At 41.4% G+C, this 20,304-nt stretch overlaps 1 protein-coding gene across 4 annotated transcripts in view; it reads left to right on the top strand.

Annotated features, from left to right (window-relative positions):
* Positions 1-8,135: 8,135 nt before the first annotated feature.
* Positions 8,136-20,304, top strand: part of MICU3 (mitochondrial calcium uptake 3) — a 213,143-nt gene continuing 200,974 nt past the window's right edge. For 2 of the 4 annotated variants that reach the window (XM_089669304.1, XM_089669305.1), the window contains exon 1: positions 8,136-8,508. In XM_089669304.1, the coding sequence (XP_089525430.1) occupies positions 8,143-8,508 (366 nt within the window). In that variant the 5' untranslated portion in view covers positions 8,136-8,142. The remainder of the gene's footprint in view (positions 8,509-20,304) is intronic. The other 2 variants (XM_089669306.1, XM_089669307.1) reach the window with 1 other exon arrangement.

A 20,304-nucleotide genomic window follows, 5' to 3' on the forward strand; every position in this document is an offset into this window, starting at 1 on the left:
CAGGAATTTAGCACAGGGATGGTGGGAACTCCTCCTAATGGGCAGAGCAGGTGTACAGACCCAGGAACTCAGCACAGGGATAGTGGGAACTTCTCATAATGGGCGCAGCAGGTGTGCAGACCTGGAACCTCAGCACAGGGATGGTGGGAACCCCTCATAATGGGCACAGCAGGTGTGCATACCCAGAACCTCAGCACAGGGATGGTGGGAACCCCTCATAATGGGCACAGCAGGTGTTAGGGGGTTTAACTCTCCAGCATCCATTAGAGACTGATATAGTAACATAGTTCATTCTTCTTTTCATTCTTCTTTTCATTCTTCTTCTTCTTCTTTTCATTCTTCTTCTTCTTTTCATTCTTCTTTTCATTCTTCTTCTTCTTCTTTTCATTCTTCTTCTTCTTTTCATTCTTCTTTTCATTCTTCTTCTTCTTCTTTTCATTCTTCTTTTCATTCTTCTTCTTCTTCTTTTCATTCTTCTTTTCATTCTTCTTCTTCTTTTCATTCTTCTTCTTCTTTTCATTCTTCTTCTTCTTCTTTTCATTCTTCTTCTTTTCATTCTTCTTCTTCTTCTTCTTTTCATTCTTCTTCTTCTTCTTTTCATTTTTCTTCTTCTTTTCATTCTTCTTCTTTTCATTCTTCTTCTTCTTCTTTTCATTCTTCTTCTTTTCATTCTTCTTTTCATTCTTATTCTTCTTCTTTTCATTCTTCTTCTTCTTCTTCTTTTCATTCTTCTTCTTCTTCTTTTCATTCTTCTTTTCATTCTTCTTTTCATTCTTCTTCTTCTTCTTTTCATTCTTCTTTTCATTCTTCTTCTTCTTCTTTTCATTCTTCTTCTTCTTCTTCTTTTCATTCTTCTTCTTCTTTTCATTCTTCTTCTTCTTCTTTTCATTCTTCTTTTCATTCTTCTTCTTCTTATTTTCATTCTTCTTCTTTTCATTCTTCTTTTCATTCTTCTTCTTCTTCTTTTCATTCTTCTTCTTCTTCTTTTCATTCTTCTTTTCATTCTTCTTCTTTTCATTCTTCTTCTTCTTTTCATTCTTCTTTTTATTCTTCTTCTTCTTTTCATTCTTCTTCTTCTTCTTTTCATTCTTCTTCTTTTCATTCTTCTTTTCATTCTTCTTCTTCTTTTCATTCCTCTTCTTCTTCTTTTCATTCTTCTTTTCATTCTTCTTCTTCTTCTTTTCATTCTTCTTCTTTTCATTCTTCTTTTCATTCTTCTTCTTCTTCTTTTCATTCTTCTTCTTCTTCTTTTCATTCTTCTTTTCATTCTTCTTCTTTTCATTCTTCTTCTTCTTCTTTTCATTCTTCTTCTTTTCATTCTTCTTTTCATTCTTCTTCTTCTTCTTTTCATTCTTCTTTTCATTCTTCTTCTTCTTCTTTTCATTCTTCTTCTTCTTCTTTTCATTCTTCTTTTCATTCTTCTTCTTCTTTTCATTCTTCTTCTTCTTCTTCTTTTCATTCTTCTTCTTCTTTTCATTCTTCTTCTTCTTCTTTTCATTCTTCTTCTTCTTTTCATTCTTCTTCTTCTTTTCATTCTTCTTTTCATTCTTCTTCTTCTTCTTTTCATTCTTCTTCTTCTTTTCATTCTTCTTCTTCTTCTTTTCTTCTTCTTCTTCTTCTTCTTCTGGCAACTCCACCACGCAGCTCATTTTTGTTCCAGTATTACTGTATTTTGCTCCTTCAAAATCCTGAAACTTTCTTTTGGCAGGTGTACAGACTCAGGTACTCAGTGCAGGAATGGTGGGAATCCCTCACAATGGACACAGCAGGTGTACATACAGACCCAGGAATTCAGCACAGGGATGGTGGGAACCCCTCATAATGGGCACAGCAGGTGTGCATACCCAGAACCTCAGCACAGGGATGGTGGGAACCCCTAGTAATGGGCGCAGCAGGTGTGCAGACCTGGGACCTCAGCACAGGGATGGTAGAAACCCCTCATAATGGGAACAGCAGGTGTACAGACCCAGGAATTTAGCACAGGGATGGTGGGAACTCCTCCTAATGGGCAGAGCAGGTGTACAGACCCAGGAACTCAGCACAGGGATAGTGGGAACTTCTCATAATGGGCGCAGCAGGTGTGCAGACCTGGAACCTCAGCACAGGGATGGTGGGAACCCCTCATAATGGGCACAGCAGGTGTGCATACCCAGAACCTCAGCACAGGGATGGTGGGAACCCCTCATAATGGGCACAGCAGGTGTTAGGGGGTTTAACTCTCCAGCATCCATTAGAGACTGATATAGTAACATAGTTCATTCTTCTTTTCATTCTTCTTCTTCTTCTTTTCATTCTTCTTCTTCTTTTCATTCTTCTTTTCATTCTTCTTCTTCTTCTTTTCATTCTTCTTCTTCTTTTCATTCTTCTTTTCATTCTTCTTCTTCTTTTCATTCTTCTTCTTCTTCTTTTCATTCTTCTTTTCATTCTTCTCATTCTTCTTTTCATTCTTCTTTTCATTCTTCTTCTCATTCTTCTTTTCATTCTTCTCATTCTTCTTTTCATTCTTCTTCTTCTTTTCATTCTTCTTTTCATTCTTCTTTTCATTCTTCTTCTTCTTTCCATTCTTCTTCTTCTTTTCATTCTTCTCATTCTTCTTTTCATTCTTCTTTTCATTCTTCTTCTTCTTCTTTTCATTCCTCTTCTTCTTCTTTTCATTCTTCTTTTCATTCTTCTTCTTCTTTTCATTCTTCTTCTTCTTCTTTTCATTCTTCTTTTCATTCTTCTTCTTCTTCTTTTCATTCTTCTTCTTCTTCTTTTCATTCTTCTTCTTCTTCTTCGTCGTGCCCCGTGACTGCCCAAATGAGTGAAGTGTGCGGTGATTCTAAGATCGACGGCACTCATCTGCATGTCATACTGACTGACAGTATTATTTCTCTTCCCCAGCAGACTCCAAGGGCATTTAAATTAAAGGTACAGTGTTCTGCACTAATATAAAGGCTCTCTGAAGCCTAGAAACCCTTTAAATAAGTTAAATTTGCGGCAAATAAATTCGCATCGAATCGAATTTCTCCCGCAAATTCGGCGAATCAGCCGAATCGAATTTTTGAATAATTCGCTCATCTCTAATGTCCAGTAAAAAAATGTTAAAAATCAAATTTCGTCATAAATTTAGGCCAAAATGTATTCTGCAACATGTGTTTGCTAAAAAAAATCCCAATACGTGTAAATTAATTGGTTTACGTGAAAGTTATAGCATCTACAAATGGCAGTATAGAATAGATAATGGGATTTTTTTTTCTACTAGTAATGGCAGCAATCAGCGACTTTTAGAAGGACTGCAGCGGACATTCTGACTATAGGGGGGGTAACTAGCTTGGTGTCACTGACATCTCCAGTAACACCAATACAGTGATCAGTGCTAAAAAAAGCACTGACACTGAACTAATGGCACTGGGCAGGAAGGGGTTTATGTGAGGGGTGATCAAAGGGTTAACTGTGTGCTGTGTGTGTTTTACTAGGGGGTGGGGGTTCTTCACTGTAAGCACACTGATCGGGATGGCTGTACTGTGCACAGCCATCCCGAGCAGTGTGCTCGAGCTGACAGGGAGGAAGATTGTTTGTAAACAAAACAATCTTCCTCCCCGTCGGAGATGCTCGGTAATTACTGGGCGCCGAATGAATAAATGGACAGGCTCCAAGCATTCAGGAGAGGAATGTTCTGGCCAAAAAATGCCAAACACAGGAAAAACGAGTGTAAACGCACATAAGCATAAGCCACGTTTAGTGCTTAGGCATTTATTAATTTCAATGGCAAGTATTCTGTCCAATGAAATAATAAACTTCCAAATGCTAACCACGGCTAATACGTAGGTGCATTTTCATGCGTTTACATGTGTTTTTATCGTGTTTGGCATTTTTCTGGTGCCAGTAGAGTTGTTGTAAAGGCTGAAGGTTTATTATCTTCATGCATTCTATACATGAAGATTAAAAACTTTCTATGTACAGCAGTGCCCCCAGCTCCCTAGCTACTTACCTGAGCCCCCAGCATTGTGCACAAAAGCCTTGGCTGTCCCAGGTCTCTTCTCCTCATTGGCTGAGACAGCAAGTGGGAGCCATTGGCTCCTGCTGCTGTCAATCACAGCCAGTCAGCTAATGAGGAGAGAGGGGGGCAGGGCCAAACCGCAGCTCCAAGTGTGAATGGACACATGGAGCAGTAGGTGCCCCCATAGCAAGCTGTTTGCTGTGGAGGCACCTGACTGAAAGGAGGAGCCAGGAGAGCCTGTGGGGGACCTGAGAAGAGGAAGATCCAGGCTGCTCTGTGCAAAATCACTGCACACAGCAGGTAAGTATAGACATGTTTGTTATTGTACAAAGAAAAAAAGAACATTTAGTATTGCTTTAACGTCTATAACATTTCCAGTGTACGTGTAGCTTTAGGCTTTTTTTCCCTTCTGTTTTCACCTGGTGATCTGGCCAGTAACATACCTCCAGTATTAGAGTGCCCCTCACTCTGGATGAAGGAGCATAGAGGCACCTTTACACAGCAGCATTGTCATTCAGGGGGAGGGAGCGTTAGATGTAAATACACTAAGGCAGCCCATACACTCAGAGGTTTTTTTTTTTTCATACAAACATTAGATTGAATGAAAAAATGATCCAATTCCCCCATCCACACATTTCATGTTGAAGGGGGAATCCCTCCCACTGTGCTATTGTTTTCTGAAGGTGAGGGTTCTTCCCCGCTATCAGAATACTATGATCAGTGCTGTCGGGTATAGCCGGTGGCACTGAACGAAAAAACCCAACAGGTTGGTTGTAAAGAAGTCGATCAGTAGATTGACTTCTGTACAACCAGGGTGCCCATACATGGATCACAATTCGGTCAATCCCTGCAGAATGGCTTGAATTTCGATCCATGTATGGCCAAATTAACAAATTGAAGTGAAACTCCAGCTCACACTTTAGTTACAGCAAATACTTTTGTTCCTTAAAGGTTTTACATCGGCAGCCAGCAACCAGTAGATTGCAGCCAGGTGACTGGTAGACTGAGGTCTTGGCTTGCTGACCCACCATCCCAGATCATCAGAGTGCAATGGAGAGGGACTACTTGTAAAGTTGGAGCTGTAGTAGGGAGCAAGAGTCACATAGGCCGATGCCTCCTCTGTAGTGTTGGCTCCTGTCCCATGCAGAGTGATACCAACTGCACTGCACCTCTCCGAAATCTCCAGATTGGTGCCAGTAGCAGGAAAGAAGAGATCTTCATATCAGTGTGAAGCAATACACTGGGCATAATAGTATAGGGCTGCTTTCACACTGATGTGCTGCGGTTTCCCCACACCGTGGGTGCAGTGCATCTGCAGCTTTCCTGCGGGTTTGCTGCGCTTAGCTATAGACTTCTATTATATCCTGCTGGTTTGGTGCACTTTCTGATAGCAATTGTGTACAATTGTGTTGCTAGTTGTGATTGGTCACAGTGATCACATGGTACAGACAGAGCCAATCACAGCAAATCAAAAAAATACATGCTGAAATATTTTATTTTATTTAGTAAAAATGCTTGCTTATAACAGTGAAATTCACTGCTTTAAGCAATCATAATGTGTAAAACAAATCCTGATCACTTCCCCAGTGTTCCCCATAGTGTTCCCTATGCTAATACTGTATTGCTCTGGTCACAGTGAGTTAAAAAAAAAATATGAAAAAAAAAATAAAATAGAAAAAAAAATTTTTTTTTATGTAAAAAAATTAATATTTTTTGTTCATACTGTCACCAGTCAGTGTCCCTGATCACTGCCACACCAATTATATGATAATGCTGTACTTCACTGGTAACAGTATATAAAAAAACTAGTTGTGAATTGTTTTATTTCTTCATGTTCCAAAAACAATTACAAAAAATTACATAAAAAAAACTTTCCATGCCTCCTACTAAATACCTTGGACTGTCTACTTTCCAAAAAAGGACAAGAAATGAGATAGACCTTCAGAACATCACAACTGATTTAAATTTTTAGATATATACCATAGTTTGTGGACTCTAACTTTTCTACAGTCTAAAAAATAAACACTTATTTGAGCTGTCTTCACCAAAGAAATGTAGCAGAATACATTTGGCCTAAATTTATGAAAAACAATTATTTATTTGCAAAATTTTGTGACAGAAATTAAAAAAAAATCATTTTTTTTTGTTTATTCAGCAGAAAATAAGAAAAAAACCCAGTAGAGAATAAATACCACCAACAGAAATCTCTATTTGTTTGGAAAAAAATATATAAAAATGTAATATGGATACAATGTTGCATGACTGCGCAACTGTCAAAGTGTGACAGCGCTGAAAGGTGAAAATTAGCCTGGGCATGAAGGGGGTGAAAGTGCCTGGTACTGAAGGGGTTAAAGGTTATAATCCTCCTCTACTGTATAACATGAAAAGAAAAGTTCTGCCTATAGGTCCATACATCAACCCAAGCACCCAAGTGTCGGTGATCCCAGAGGTCCAATAGCAGGACAGTCAGTTTCGGTGATCCCAGAGGTCCAATAGCAGGACAGTCAGTGTCGGTGATCTCAGAGGTCCGATGGCGGGACAGTCAGTGTCGGTGACCTCAGAGGTAAAATGACTGGACAGTCAGTGTTGGTGATCCCAGAGATCCAATGGCAGGACAGTCAGTGTTGGTGATCCCAGAGGTCCGAAGGCAGGACAGTCAGTGTCAGTGACCTCAGAGGTAAAATGACAGGACAGTCAATGTCTGTGATCTCAGAGGTCCATGGGCAGGTCAGTCAGTGTCGATGTTCTCAGAGGTCCAATGGCAGATCAGTCAGTGTCGGTGATCCCAGAGGTCCAATGCCAGGACAGTCAGTGTCGGTGATCCCAGAGGTCCAATGGCAGGACAGTCAGTGTCGGTGATCTCAGAGGTCTGATGACAGGACAGTCAGTGTCAGTGATCTCAGATGTCCAATGGCAGGTCAGTCAGTGTTTGTGATCCCAGAGGTAAAATGAAAGGTCAGTATCAGTGATCTCAGAGGTCAAATGTCAGGATAGTCAGTGTCGGTGATCTCAGAGGTCAAATGTCAGGATAGTCAGTGTCGGTGATCTCAGAGGTCAAATGTCAGGATAGTCAGTGTCGGTGATCTCAGTGGTCCAATAGCAGGCCAGTCAGTGTCGGTGATCTCAGAGGTCCAATAGCAGGCCAGTCAGTGTCGGTGATCCCAGAAGTAAAATTACAGGACAGTCAGTGTCTGTGATCTCAGAGGTCCAATGGCAGGTCAGTCAGTGTCTGTGATCTCAGAGGTAAAATGGCAGGTCAGTGTCGGTGATCCCAGAGGTCCCATGGCAGAACAGTCAGTGTCCGTGATCCCAGAGGTCCAATGAAAGGACAGTCAGTGTCGGTGATCCCAGAGGTCCGATGTCAGGACAGTCAGTGTCAGTAATCCCAGAGGTCCGATGACAGGAGTGCCAGAGGCGGACTGACCATTGGGGAACTCTGGCACTGCCCGAGGGCCCGGGGTCAGTAAAGGGTCCCATGAGATGTCCCTGGTACCTTTCATAGGTTTGTTTGGGTGTGGTTTGAGTGTGGGAAAGGACACAGGGGCCCCATGATCCCCTATTGCCCAGGGGCCCCATGAGCTGTCAGTCCGCCCCTGGACAGGACTGTCAGTGTAGGTGATCTCAGGGGTCCATTGACAGGACAGTCAGTGTCGGTGATTTCAGAGGTCCAATGGCAGCTCAGTCAGTGTCGATGACCTCAGAGGTCAAATGTCAGGACAGTCAGTGTCGGTGATCTCGGAGGTCAAATGTCAGGACAGTCAGTGTCGGTGATCTCGGAGGTCAAATGTCAGGACAGTCAGTGTCGGTGATCTCAGAGGTCCGATGTCGGGACAGTCAGTGTCGGTGATCCCAGAGGTCCGATGTCAGGACAGTCAGTGTCGGTGATCTCAGAGGTCCAATAGCAGGACAGTCAGTGTCGGTGATCTCAGGGGTCCATTGACAGGACAGTCGGTGATCTCAGGGGTCCATTGACAGGACAGTCAGTGTCGGTGATCTCAGGGGTCCATTGACAGGACAGTCGGTGATCTCAGGGGTCCATTGACAGGACAGTCAGTGTCGGTGACCTCAGAGGTCCGATGACATGACAGTCAGTGTCGGTGATCCCAGGGGTCCAATGACAGTGCAGAGGACAGGTCAGTGATGAGAATCCCAGTGGCAGGATGACACGGTGTGACAGTCGGTGCCCGGACACACACAGAGGACGGATTGTCTGTGATCCGGCAGTGACAGGGTCTCTTGTTTTCTTCTCGCGATCTTTCCTCCTCCCTCCCACTCCTCGGTCCTCCATCTCCCCGGTCATGTCGGCTCTCCGCAGCCTCCTCCGGGCTCTGCTCTCCCCCCGGGGCTCCCCCGCCGTACTGATGGTGTCCGGGGCGGCCGGGGCAGGCTTGGCTCTGGCGTGTTATGGCGCCTATCGGGACAAGCGGGTTCAGCACTGGGGAGAGCGACACTATCGCGACATATTGCGGGAGGGCGCCTGGCCTCAGAGGGGGATCCTGGTGCCAGTCAGTGCTGCCAAGGAAGCGGTAAGTGTCCCGGTAGTGGTGTGTGACCCCTCCACTGGGCCGGGTGACCCCCATCTGTATGATGAATAACAGGAGAGCCCGGGGTCACCCAGCTGTCAGCAGGCGGTGATCCACGGGGGGGGGGGAGGGAGGAATCATCATCCTCTGTAAGTGATGGAAGCAATGACAGTGTCTGGGATGGAGACATCAGGTGTGATAATGACAGGAAGGACACAATCCATACACTGAGCTCTGCTGTGTGTTCAGATCATCCTGATCTCTATAGTATATCCTCCTGATCTCTATAGTATATCCTCCTGATCTCTATAGTATATCCTCCTGATCTCTATAGTATATCCTCCTGATCTCTATAGTATATCCTCCTGATCTCTATTGTATATCCTCCTGATCTCCATAGTATATCCTCCTGATCTCTATTGTATATCCTCCTGATCTCTATAGTATATCCTCCTGATCTCTATAGTATATCCTCCTGATCTCCATAGTATATCCTCCTGATCTCTATAGTATAACATCCTGATCTCCATAGTATATCCTTCTGATCTCCATAGTATATCCTTCTGATCTCCATAGTATATCCTTCTGATCTCCATAGTATAACATCCTGATCTCCATAGTATATCCTTCTGATCTCCCTAGTATATCCTTCCGATCTCCATAGTATATCCTCCTGATCTCCATAGTATATCCTCCTGATCTCCATAGTATATCCTCCTGATCTCCATAGTATATCCTCCTGATCTCTATAGTATAACATCCTGATCTCCATAGTATATCCTTCTGATCTCCATAGTATATCCTTCTGATCTCCATAGTATAACATCCTGATCTCCATAGTATATCCTTCTGATCTCCCTAGTATATCCTTCCGATCTCCATAGTATATCCTCCTGATCTCCATAGTATATCCTCTTGATCTCCATAGTATATCCTCCTGATCTCCATAGCATATCCTCTTGATCTCCATAGTACAGTGGGGCAAAAAAGTATTTAGTCAGCCACCAATTGTGCAAGTTCTCCCACTTAAAAAGATGAGAGAGGCCTGTAATTGGCATCATAGGTAGACCTCAACTATGAGAGACAAAATGAGAAAAAAAATCCAGACAATCACATTGGCTGATTTGGAAAGAATTTATTTGCAAATTGTGGTGGAAAATAAGTATTTGGTCAATATCAAAAGTTCATCTCAATACTTTGTTATATATCCTTTGTTGGCAATGACAGAGGGCAAACGTTTCCTGTAAGTCTTCACAAGGTTGGCACACACTGTTGCTGGTATGTTGGCCCATTCCTCCATGCAGATCTCCTCTAGAGCAGTGATGTTTTGGGGCTGTCACTGGGCAACACAGACTTTCAACTCCCTCCAAAGGTTTTCTATGGGGTTGAGATCTGGAGACTAGCTAGGCCACTCCCGGAACTTGAAATGCTTCTTATGAAGCCACTCCTTCATTGCCCGGGCGGTATGTTTGGGATCATTGTCATGTTGGAAGACCCAGCCACGTTTCATCTTCAATGCCCTTGCTGATGGAAGGAGGTTTGAACTCAAAATCTCACGATACATGGCCCCATTCATTCTGTCCTGTACATGGATCAGTCGTCCTGGTCCCTTTGCGGAGAAACAGCCCCAAAGCATGATGTTGCCACCCCCATGCTTCACAGTAGGTATGGTGTTCTTTGGATGCAACTCAGAATTCTCTCTCCTCCAAACACGACGAGTTGTGTTTCTACCAAACAGTTCTATTTTGGTTTCATCTGACCATATGACATTCTCCCAATCCTCTTCCGGATCATCCAAATGCTCTCTAGCAAACTTCAGACGGGCCCGGACATTTACTGGCTTAAGCAGGGGGACACGTCTGGCACTGCAAGATCTGATTCCCTGGCAGCGTAGTGTGTTACTGATGGTAGCCTTTGTTACGTTGGTCCCAGCTCTCTGCAGGTCATTCACTAGGTCCCCCTGTGTGGTCCTGGGATTTTTGATCACCGTTCTTGTGATCATTTTGACTCCACGGGGTGAGATCTTGCGTGGAGCCCCAGATCGAGGGAGATTATCAGTGGTCTTGTATGTCTTCCATTTTCTAATTATTGCTCCCACAGTTGATTTGTTCACACCAAGCTGCTTGCCTATTGCAGATTCAGTCTTCCCAGCCTGGTGCAGGTCTACAATTTTGTTTCTGGTGTCCTTCAACAGCTCTTTGGTCTTCACCATAGTGGAGTTTGGAGTGTGACTGTTTGAGGTTGTGGACAGGTGTCTTTTATACTGATAACAAGTTCAAACAGGTGCCATTGATACAGGTAATGAGTGCAGGACAGAGGAGCCTCTTAAAGTAGAAGGTACAGGTCTGTGAGAGCCAGAAATCTTGCTTGTTTGTAGGTGACCAAATACTTATTTTCCACCATAATTTGCAAATAAATTCTTTCCAAATCAGCCAATGTGATTGTCTGGATTTTTTTTCTCATTTTGTCTCTCATAGTTGAGGTCTACCTATGATGCCAATTACAGGCCTCTCTCATCTTTTTAAGTGGGAGAACTTGCACAATTGGTGGCTGACTAAATACTTTTTTGCCCCACTGTATATCCTCCTGACCTCTATAGTATAACATCCTGACCTCCATAGTATATCCTCCTGACCTCCATAGTATATCCTCCTGATCTCCATAGTATATCATCCTGACCTCTATAGTATATCCTCTTGACCCCCATAGTATATCCTCCTGATCTCCATAGTATATCCTCCTGATCTCCATAGTATATCCTCCTGATCTCCATAGTATATCATCCTGACCTCTATAGTATAACATCCTGACCTCCATAGTATATCCTCCTGATCTCCATAGTATATCATCCTGATTTCCATAGTATATCCTTCTGATCTCTATAGTATATCATCCTGACCTCTATAGTATATCCTTCTGATCTCTATAGTATATCATCCTGATCTCTATAGTATATCATCCTGACCTCTATAGTATAACATCCTGACCTCTATAGTATAACATCCTGACCTCTATAGTATAACATCCTGACCTCCATAGTATATCCTCCTGATCTCCATAGTATATCATCCTGATCTCCATAGTATATCCTCCTGATCTCCATAGTATATCATCCTGACCCCTATAGTATATCCTCCTGACCCCCATAGTATATCCTCCTGACCCCCATAGTATATCCTCCTGATCTCCATAGTATATCCTCCTGATCTCCATAGTATATCATCCTGACCTCTATAGTATAACATCCTGACCTCCATAGTATATCCTCCTGACCTCCATAGTATATCATCCTGATTTCCATAGTATATCCTTCTGATCTCTATAGTATATCATCCTGACCTCTATAGTATATCCTTCTGATCTCTATAGTATATCATCCTGATCTCTATAGTATATCATCCTGACCTCTATAGTATAACATCCTGACCTCTATAGTATAACATCCTGACCTCCATAGTATATCCTCCTGATCTCCATAGTATATCATCCTGATCTCCATAGTATATCCTCCTGATCTCTATAGTATATCATCCTGATCTCTATAGTATATCATCCTGATCTCTATAGTATATCATCCTGATCTCTATAGTATAACATCCTAGTCTCTATACTATAACATCCTGATCTCCATAGTATAACATCCTGATCTCTATATAATAACATTCTGATCTCCATAGTATGTCATCCTGATTTCTATATTATAACATCCTGATCTCCATAGTATGTCATCCTGATTTCTATATTATAACATCCTGATCTCCATAGTATGTCATCCTGATTTCTATATTATAACATCCTGATCTCTATAGTATAACATCCTGATCTCTATAGTATGACATCCTGATTCTATATTATATCATCCTGATCTCCATAGTATATGATCCTAGTCTCTATATTATAACATTTTGATCTCTGTATATATATATACAGTTGCAAGAAAAAGTATGTGAACCCCTTGGGATTACGTGGAGTTTTGCATGAATTGGGCATAAAATGTGCTCTGAACGTCATCTAAGTCACAACAATAGAAGAACACAGTCTGCTGAAAATAATACTACACAAACATTAGATGTTGCCATGGTTTAATTGCACATAACATGTAAACATTCACAGTGCAGGGAGGAAAAAGTATGTGAGGCCCTAGCTTAATGACTTCTCCCAGAGCTAATTGGAGTCAAGGTTGGCTCACTCCTGGCTCCAATCAGTGTGATGATATTGGATGTGTTGCTGACAGCTGTCCTGCCCTTAAAAAACACACACCTGTTTTGGGTTTACTGGTTTCAAGAAGCACTGTCTGATGTGAACCATGCCTCGCAGAAAAGAGCTCTCAGAAGACCTACGATCAAGAATTGTTAACTTGCATGAAGCTGGAAAGGGTTACAAAAGTATCTCCAAAAGCCTTGATGTTCACGTGTCCACGGTAAGACAGACTGTCTACAAATGGAGAAAGTTTAGCACTGTTGCTACTCTCCCTAGGCATGGTCGTCCTGTAAAAATGACTGCAAGAGCACAGCGCAGAATGCTGCATGAGGTAAAGAAGAATCCCAGAGTGTCAGTTAAAGATCTACAGAAATCTCTGGCACATGCTAACATTTTTGTTGCCACATCTACAATAAGGAAAACATTAAACAAGAATGGAGTACATAGGAGGACACCACGGAGGAAGCCATTGCTGTCCAAAAAGAATATTGCAGCACGTTTGAAGTTTGCAAAACAGCACCTGGATGTTCCACAGCACTACTGGCAAAATATACTGTGGACAGATGAAACCAAGATTGAGTTGTTTGGGAAGAACACACAACACTATGTGTGGAGAAAAAAAGGCACAGCACACCAACATCAAAACCCCATCCCCACTGTAAAACATGGCGGAGGGAGCATCATGGTTTGGGGCTGCTTTGCTGCCTCAGGGCCTAGACGGATTGTTGTCATTGATGGGAAAATGAATTCCAGAGTTTATCAAGACATTTTGCAGGAAAACGTACGACCATCTGTCCGCCAACTGAAGCTCCGCAGAGGATGGGTGATGCAACAGGACAATGACCCAAAGCATACAAGTAATTCAACAAAACAATGGCTGCAACAACACAGAATACGCCTTCTGGAGTGGCCCAGTCAGAGTCCTGACCTCATCCCGATTGAAATGCTGTGGCATGACCTTAAGAGAGCGATTCACACCAAACATCCCAAGAATATTGCTACACTGAAACAGTTTTGTGAAGAGGAGTGGTCCAAAATTACTCCAGATCGTTGTGCAGGTCTGATCTGCAACTACAGGAAACGTTTGGTTGAGGTTATTGCTGCCAAAGGAGGGTCAACCAGTTATTAAGTCCAAAGGTTCACATACTTTTTCCTCCCTGCACTGTGAATGTTTACATGTTATGTGCAATTAAACCATGGCAACATCTAATGTTTGTGTAGTATTATGTTCAGCAGACTGTGTTCTTCTATTGTTGTGACCTAGATGATGTTCAGAGCACATTTTATGCCCAATTCATGCAAAACTCCACGTAATCCCAAGGGGTTCACATACTTTTTCTTGCAACTGTATATATATATATATAGGGATTGATAACAATTAAATACATTGCAGTGTTCTGCATGGACATGAACAATCCCTGTGTACAAACATCATCCTACAGAGTGATCAGTGCAACATTGCATCCATCTGTGTCAATATTTGAGGAAAAAACAAATTGTATCATTTTCTCCTTGCTTATGTGAAAAGAAGTCATAGAGAAAAGTAAGGCCCTTTTCCACTGAACAGTTACTGATGCACTTTTGGTGTTTAAAAGATCAGTTCACACCAGAACGCGGTGAAGGAAAGCCACGTTCCACCCATGTTTCCTGTAGCACTTTAAAAACGCTTCAAATCTGTCAGTGTTCATTTTACAACACCACAAACGCATGTCACAAACGCATTGCATTTTCCTGCATCGGACTGCATTGTACAGTAGTACAATGCGATCCGCTTGCATTGCATTTTTTAAAGTAGTTCATGCGTCACTTTGGGTGCGGTCTGGCGCAATTTCAGGTCAGCCAATTGAATGGAAGGAAATCACACTGGACCCAGATCGCATATGAATGCACAAGAACACACAACATGTTCCTGTGTGATTCTTTGTGTGAACCGGCCCAAAAAGCATAACACAAATGTGCACAAAAGTATATCCTTCTAATAATATGGAATGCTTCACAGCAATGGGCTGCAGGTGCAGTGCGTTTTTAAAAGTCCTGCATGGTGCATTTTTGGTGCATGTTTAACATGTTTCCCTTGACCTCCAGAAGGTTTTAGCCTCTTCATGACCAGAGCATTTTTTTGCTATTCAGAACTGTGCTACTAATCGGTCAACTCTGCAACACTGTAAGCAAATAGAGCTTTCTTTTGGCGCCATTTGATCACCACTGTGGTTTTTTATGTTTTATTATATAAGCAAAATTTTCTGTTGTAAAAACATATCCAATAAAAGAATAAAAAAATCTAATTTCTTCATAAATGTAGGCCAAAATGTATTCTGCTACATGTCTTTGGTAAAAAGAAAACCCCAATAAGTGTATATTAATTGGTTTGTGTGAAAGTTATAGTGTCTTCAAACTATGGTATACATATACTAGTATTTATGCAGCCATGACGCTATACTGGTAATGGCAGTGATCAGCGACTTATAAGTGGGACTGTGACAGTTTGGCAGGCAATCTGGTGCTAACAGACCCTCTCTGGGGGGTACATAAACTTTCTAATTGACACTGACATCAATAGTGACACCTAAGCAGGCCATAGACGGGGAGAAAACCGGCCATTTTTTTTTTTTTAAAACAAAAAATCAACCAACATTACCACTATTGGTAAAAAAAGGTCGGCCGATTTTCTTCCCGTCTACGGCCGGCAATTATATAGAATATATGCAGAAGAAGAAATAGAATATGAAGAAGAAGAAATAGAATACAAATAAAAAGAAGAAATAGAATATGCAGAAGAAGAAATAGAATATGAATAAAAAGAAGTAGAATATGAAGAAAAGAAATAGAATATGAATAAAAAGTAGAAATAGAATATGCAGAAGAAGAAATAGAATATGAAGAAGAAGAAATAGAATATGCAGAAGAAGAAATAGAATATGAATAAATAGAAGAAATAGAATATGCAGAAGAGGAAGTAAAAGAAGAAAAAGTTGCAACATTGTATCTATTTGTATCCATTTCAGATACAGACGTTTCTATTTGGATACAAATAGATATAATGTTGCTATACTTTTAAAGGTCAAATATAATATCGGACTGATTTTCTATTTTTCTTTTTCTGCTTCATATTCTATTTCTTCTTTTTATTCATATTCTATTTCTTCTTCGTCTTGATATTCTATTTCTTTTTCTTCTTGATATTCTATTTCTTTTCTCCTTGATATTCTATTTCTTCTTTTTCTTCATATTCTATTTCTTTTTCTTCTTCTTATTCATATTCTTTCTTCTTGATATTATATTTCTTCTTTTTCTTCATATTCTATTTTTTTTTAAATCAGCAAATTATTGTCCATTATTGCCGCAAAAATCGGCCGAACGACAAAATCGGCCGACGATTTTCCAGCAGGGGCGATTTTTTAAAAGTCTCAAAATCACGAAAAACGGCCGTCAAATTTCCCCACTAAACGATCCGAATATCGGCCAATTTTTTTAACGGATGAAAATTCGGCCACTTTATCGCAAGTCTATGGCCCGCATAATACAATGAACAGTGACTATACTGTAAACTGTCACTGTACTAAAGACACTGGCTGGGAAGCAGTTAACATCAAGGAGCAATCAAAGGGTTAGCTGTGTGCCTAACAAGTGCTTTTACTCACAGATCTGACCTCTCAGGGAGAGGAAACAGCCAGATCACCGATCTGTGTACAGAGCCCTGTGTGCTTGTAAACACACAGGGCTCTTTGCTGTGATTGGCTACAGCCAATCAGCAGGTCTCAGTCATAAATCATTGGCCAGGACCTGCTGAAAAAAATCCCAATGTAATCAGTGACAGCGCAGGTTAGAAGTGGGCGTGCACATGCATGCCGCTAACCCAGAACAGGCTGGATGACGTACTACTCGCTTGTAGTAAATGTACCATGGGCGGACAGGAACGATTAAAAAGTGTACCAAAGAGCACACTTCGCCATTGAAATGAATGGAAAACGCACCAAAAACATGTGCTCAGTGCCTTTTTAGTGTGTTTTTTAAGTCACATGTTCACAGTAGTAACTTAATGTGCAGCAGCTGTCTGTTTCAGCTGCAGTGAGACGGCGATAGGGAATGGTGTGATGTGCATTTGAGTGCATCACACTGTTCCCTTTTTTTGTACCAACTTTATTTGAATTGCACAATACTGACACTTCATGTATGTCACTGTGCAGCAGCTGGGTGCGCTGTGCTGCTGTACAGTCAAATGCCATCTCATCCTATGCACTGTGATAAAAATGGAGCATGTCTACATTTTATCACAGCTCACTGCACTGCACCTCTGGGGTGAGTTTTTAATATGAACAAGACACTGAGAAAACAACTGTTTTCTGTGTGTGCTAAAGGTGACCTGCGTTCATCCAGTGCGGTAAAATGCAGGTCATGGTACTACCAGCCCATACTCTCGTAAATAGGGCATCTGCAGTATTTTATACTCTCCAGGTTCTGATTTTCCCATTCATAGGAACCCCATCTTACATGTATAGGATAGGAGAGGACAGAGATCTTCATAGTGTAAAACCATTTGTTTAACCACTTCAAGTCCGGACACTTTCACCCCCTTCCTGTCCAGGCCAATTTTCAGCTTTCAGCGCTATCACACCTTGAATGACAATTGCACGATCATGCAACACTGTACACCCATATTAATTTTTTAGCATTTTTTTGAGACAGATAAAACTTTATTTTGGTGGTATTTATTCACCGCTGGGATTTTTATTTTTTGCTATGTAAATGAAAAAGTCCAAACATTTTGAAAAAAAATGTGTTTTTTTTTATAAAATTTTGCAAATAAATAATCTGTCTTCATAAATCTTGGCCAAAATGTATTCAGTTATCTTTTTAGTAAAAAAAAATAATCCAAATTAGTTTATAACCCAAAATTACCATGTGACCTCTGTGATCATTCACAGATTTCACACGTAGTAAGCAATGATGCCAATCAGTGATCACACATGAATCGGGACCTCAGACAGAGGTCCCATACAGCGATTGGAGGACACAGTGGGCGCCGGATTGCGGTGCCGCACACTCCCAGGGAGCGCGCACAGGCAGTGAGCGTGGAGACCGTTTATAAACAGCCACCCGTTCCTGCACTGCTCTTGTCCAGCTAGGAAGTGGTAATAAAATCCATGTATAAAAACTCTCATATTCCATGATGATCCCAGCATCTAGGTATGACAGCCTTTATCAATGTAGTGTACTGGATCCAACGACTCTCCTTGCCTGGTGTGAGTGGGTACCATGTGCGGGATCATGTCAAATTGCCAAAACCCACACAACGCATTTCATCATTGGAGCGTCGTTAGGAGCGGTATGGGCGTTCTCACCCCGCAATCTAAGTTATACCATCATCAACCCATTCCTATCTACTTCTACTGAGCCAAATATTAACCCTTATTTATCCTGTATATTAATCATGACACCTTAAAGTGGAACTTCACTCTCTCAATCAACATGGATTATTTTTCTCTCACAATATTTTTATTGAGAAAAATATTTGCATACAAAATAAAACAGCAAAGAGACATCATAGTGAGTAGCGATGAATGTCATAAAGTCACATCGTCTGCACCACAATCAAATAGGCCCAGTATATACTATAACCTACAAATAATACTGAAGTTACTCTAGGTTATCAATAGCAGGCCTCATGCACGCTGGGAATTTTACAGCTGCTGTTTTTGGCTTCTGGTGTTTTTTTCTACAGCCAGTAATATCCCCAGCATGTTATCCTATGTGTCCATACACACACACATAGGCTTTAACCACTTCCCTGCTGCTGTATAGCAGAAATACTGCTACAGGGTGGCAGGGCTGCGCAAAATTACGTATGTATACATTGCACTACTCACGCCGCCATTGGTGGAAATAGATGTCAAACACTGAGCCCTGGCTGGAGATCCCCACCGGCACCCGCCGATCGCCAAGTAACACTGACAGAGGAGAGACCTGTGTGTAAACTACACAGGTCTCTCTCCTGCCAGCAGTAACATGCTGCTGTGTATTTCTCTGCACAGCAGATTCCTCTGGTAACAGCATGTTCCCCTAGTAAAACACACACAGCACATTATGTTAAACAGCACACACTTAACCCTTTGATCGCCCCAGATGTTAACCCCTTCCTGCCCAGTGCCATTAGTACAGCGTCAGTGCTTTTTATTAGCACTGATCACCGTATTAGTGTCATTGGGATGTCAGTGGCAGTTAGTTCCCACTGAGTGTCAGAATGCTTGCCGCAGTCCAACAGTCTCGCTGATCGCTGCTATTACTACTATAAAAATAAATAAACAAAGATTCCAGTATATATACCACCATTTGTAGATGCTATAACTTTCCCGTCAACCAATTAATTTGTACATATTGGGATTTTTTTTAGCAAAGACATGGAGCAGAATACATTTTGGCCTAAATTTATGACAAAATTAGATTTTTTAAATTTTTTTATTGGATATGTTTTATAGCATAAAAATCAAAAATATTGTTTTTTTTTTCAAATTGTAGGTATTTTTTTGTTTATAGCACAAAAAATGAAAACCACACAGGTGATCGAATACCACCGAAAGAAAGCTCTATTTGTGGGAAAAAAGGACATAAATTTAATTTGGGTGCAGCGTTGCATGACCGTGCAATTGTCAGCTAAAGTAATGCAGTGCCGTATTGCAAAAAATGGCCTGGTTAGGAAGGGGGGTAACTACTCTGGAGGGCAAATGGTTAATGCGCGTTTTTTTGGCAGGGGCATTTTCTGGCTGGAAAAACCCCCACAGAACTAGTGGATTTCAAGGGGAGTTTTTTAGCTGTAAAAATTCTCTAATGCTGGTAAATGCAGCAAAATGTGGTAAAACATGACAAACCGGCGTTTATGAGCCAAACTTTTTTTGTGCTTAAAAACACTAACGCAGCTAAACTTTAATGTAAAAACGCTAAAAAATGTGGAGAAACTTGCGTTTTTAATGTGACTTTATACAGCTAATGCTACCAGCGTTTTTAAAATGCCCAATGTGCATGAGGCCTAAGAGTGCATTTCATGGAAAGACAAGTGGAAGCAAAACCTCCAACAATCAGGTGCCTAGGGAACAGGCGATAAAAAATCCAAAAGATCCATAGAATGCAAATATAGTAATCAATCAGTGTCTGAGGTCAACCAGTCAATATAGGATGCTACATGAATCATCTGCCATTACTCAAGATGGCCATGGCCAGAAAAGCTACGGGGTGTTTTACAAAGCGATTTCTCAGCAAAATAAGGCATGGAGATATGGAAAGATGGGGGAGTTTGCTCTGAATATTTTATAATAAATTAAATAGCTCTTTTGGTTTGTGGTGCTCAGATACAATGTAGTTCTGCTTTAATCCCTATGTTGCTAGCAATAATAAATAGATAGGAATGTAAGGATGCACCAAAATTTCTGTGGCCGAAATGCTGCCAATCCCGGCGCTGGGCATAACGATAAGTGAAGGAAAGATGGCCTCCACTCACCTCTATGCCCTTGGAGGACCAGAGCGACGTTCCGGTTCCGGGCATTTTTTTTTTAAAAGCACTAGATCAATGCTTTTTTTTTGATCCAATGCTTTACATTGCAGAGT

The sequence above is a fragment of the Staurois parvus genome, unplaced genomic scaffold (genome assembly GCF_062004578.1).
Source record: "Staurois parvus isolate SC_StPar_1 unplaced genomic scaffold, SC_StPar_1.0 ptg000071l, whole genome shotgun sequence".
Classification (NCBI taxonomy): domain Eukaryota; kingdom Metazoa; phylum Chordata; class Amphibia; order Anura; family Ranidae; genus Staurois; species Staurois parvus.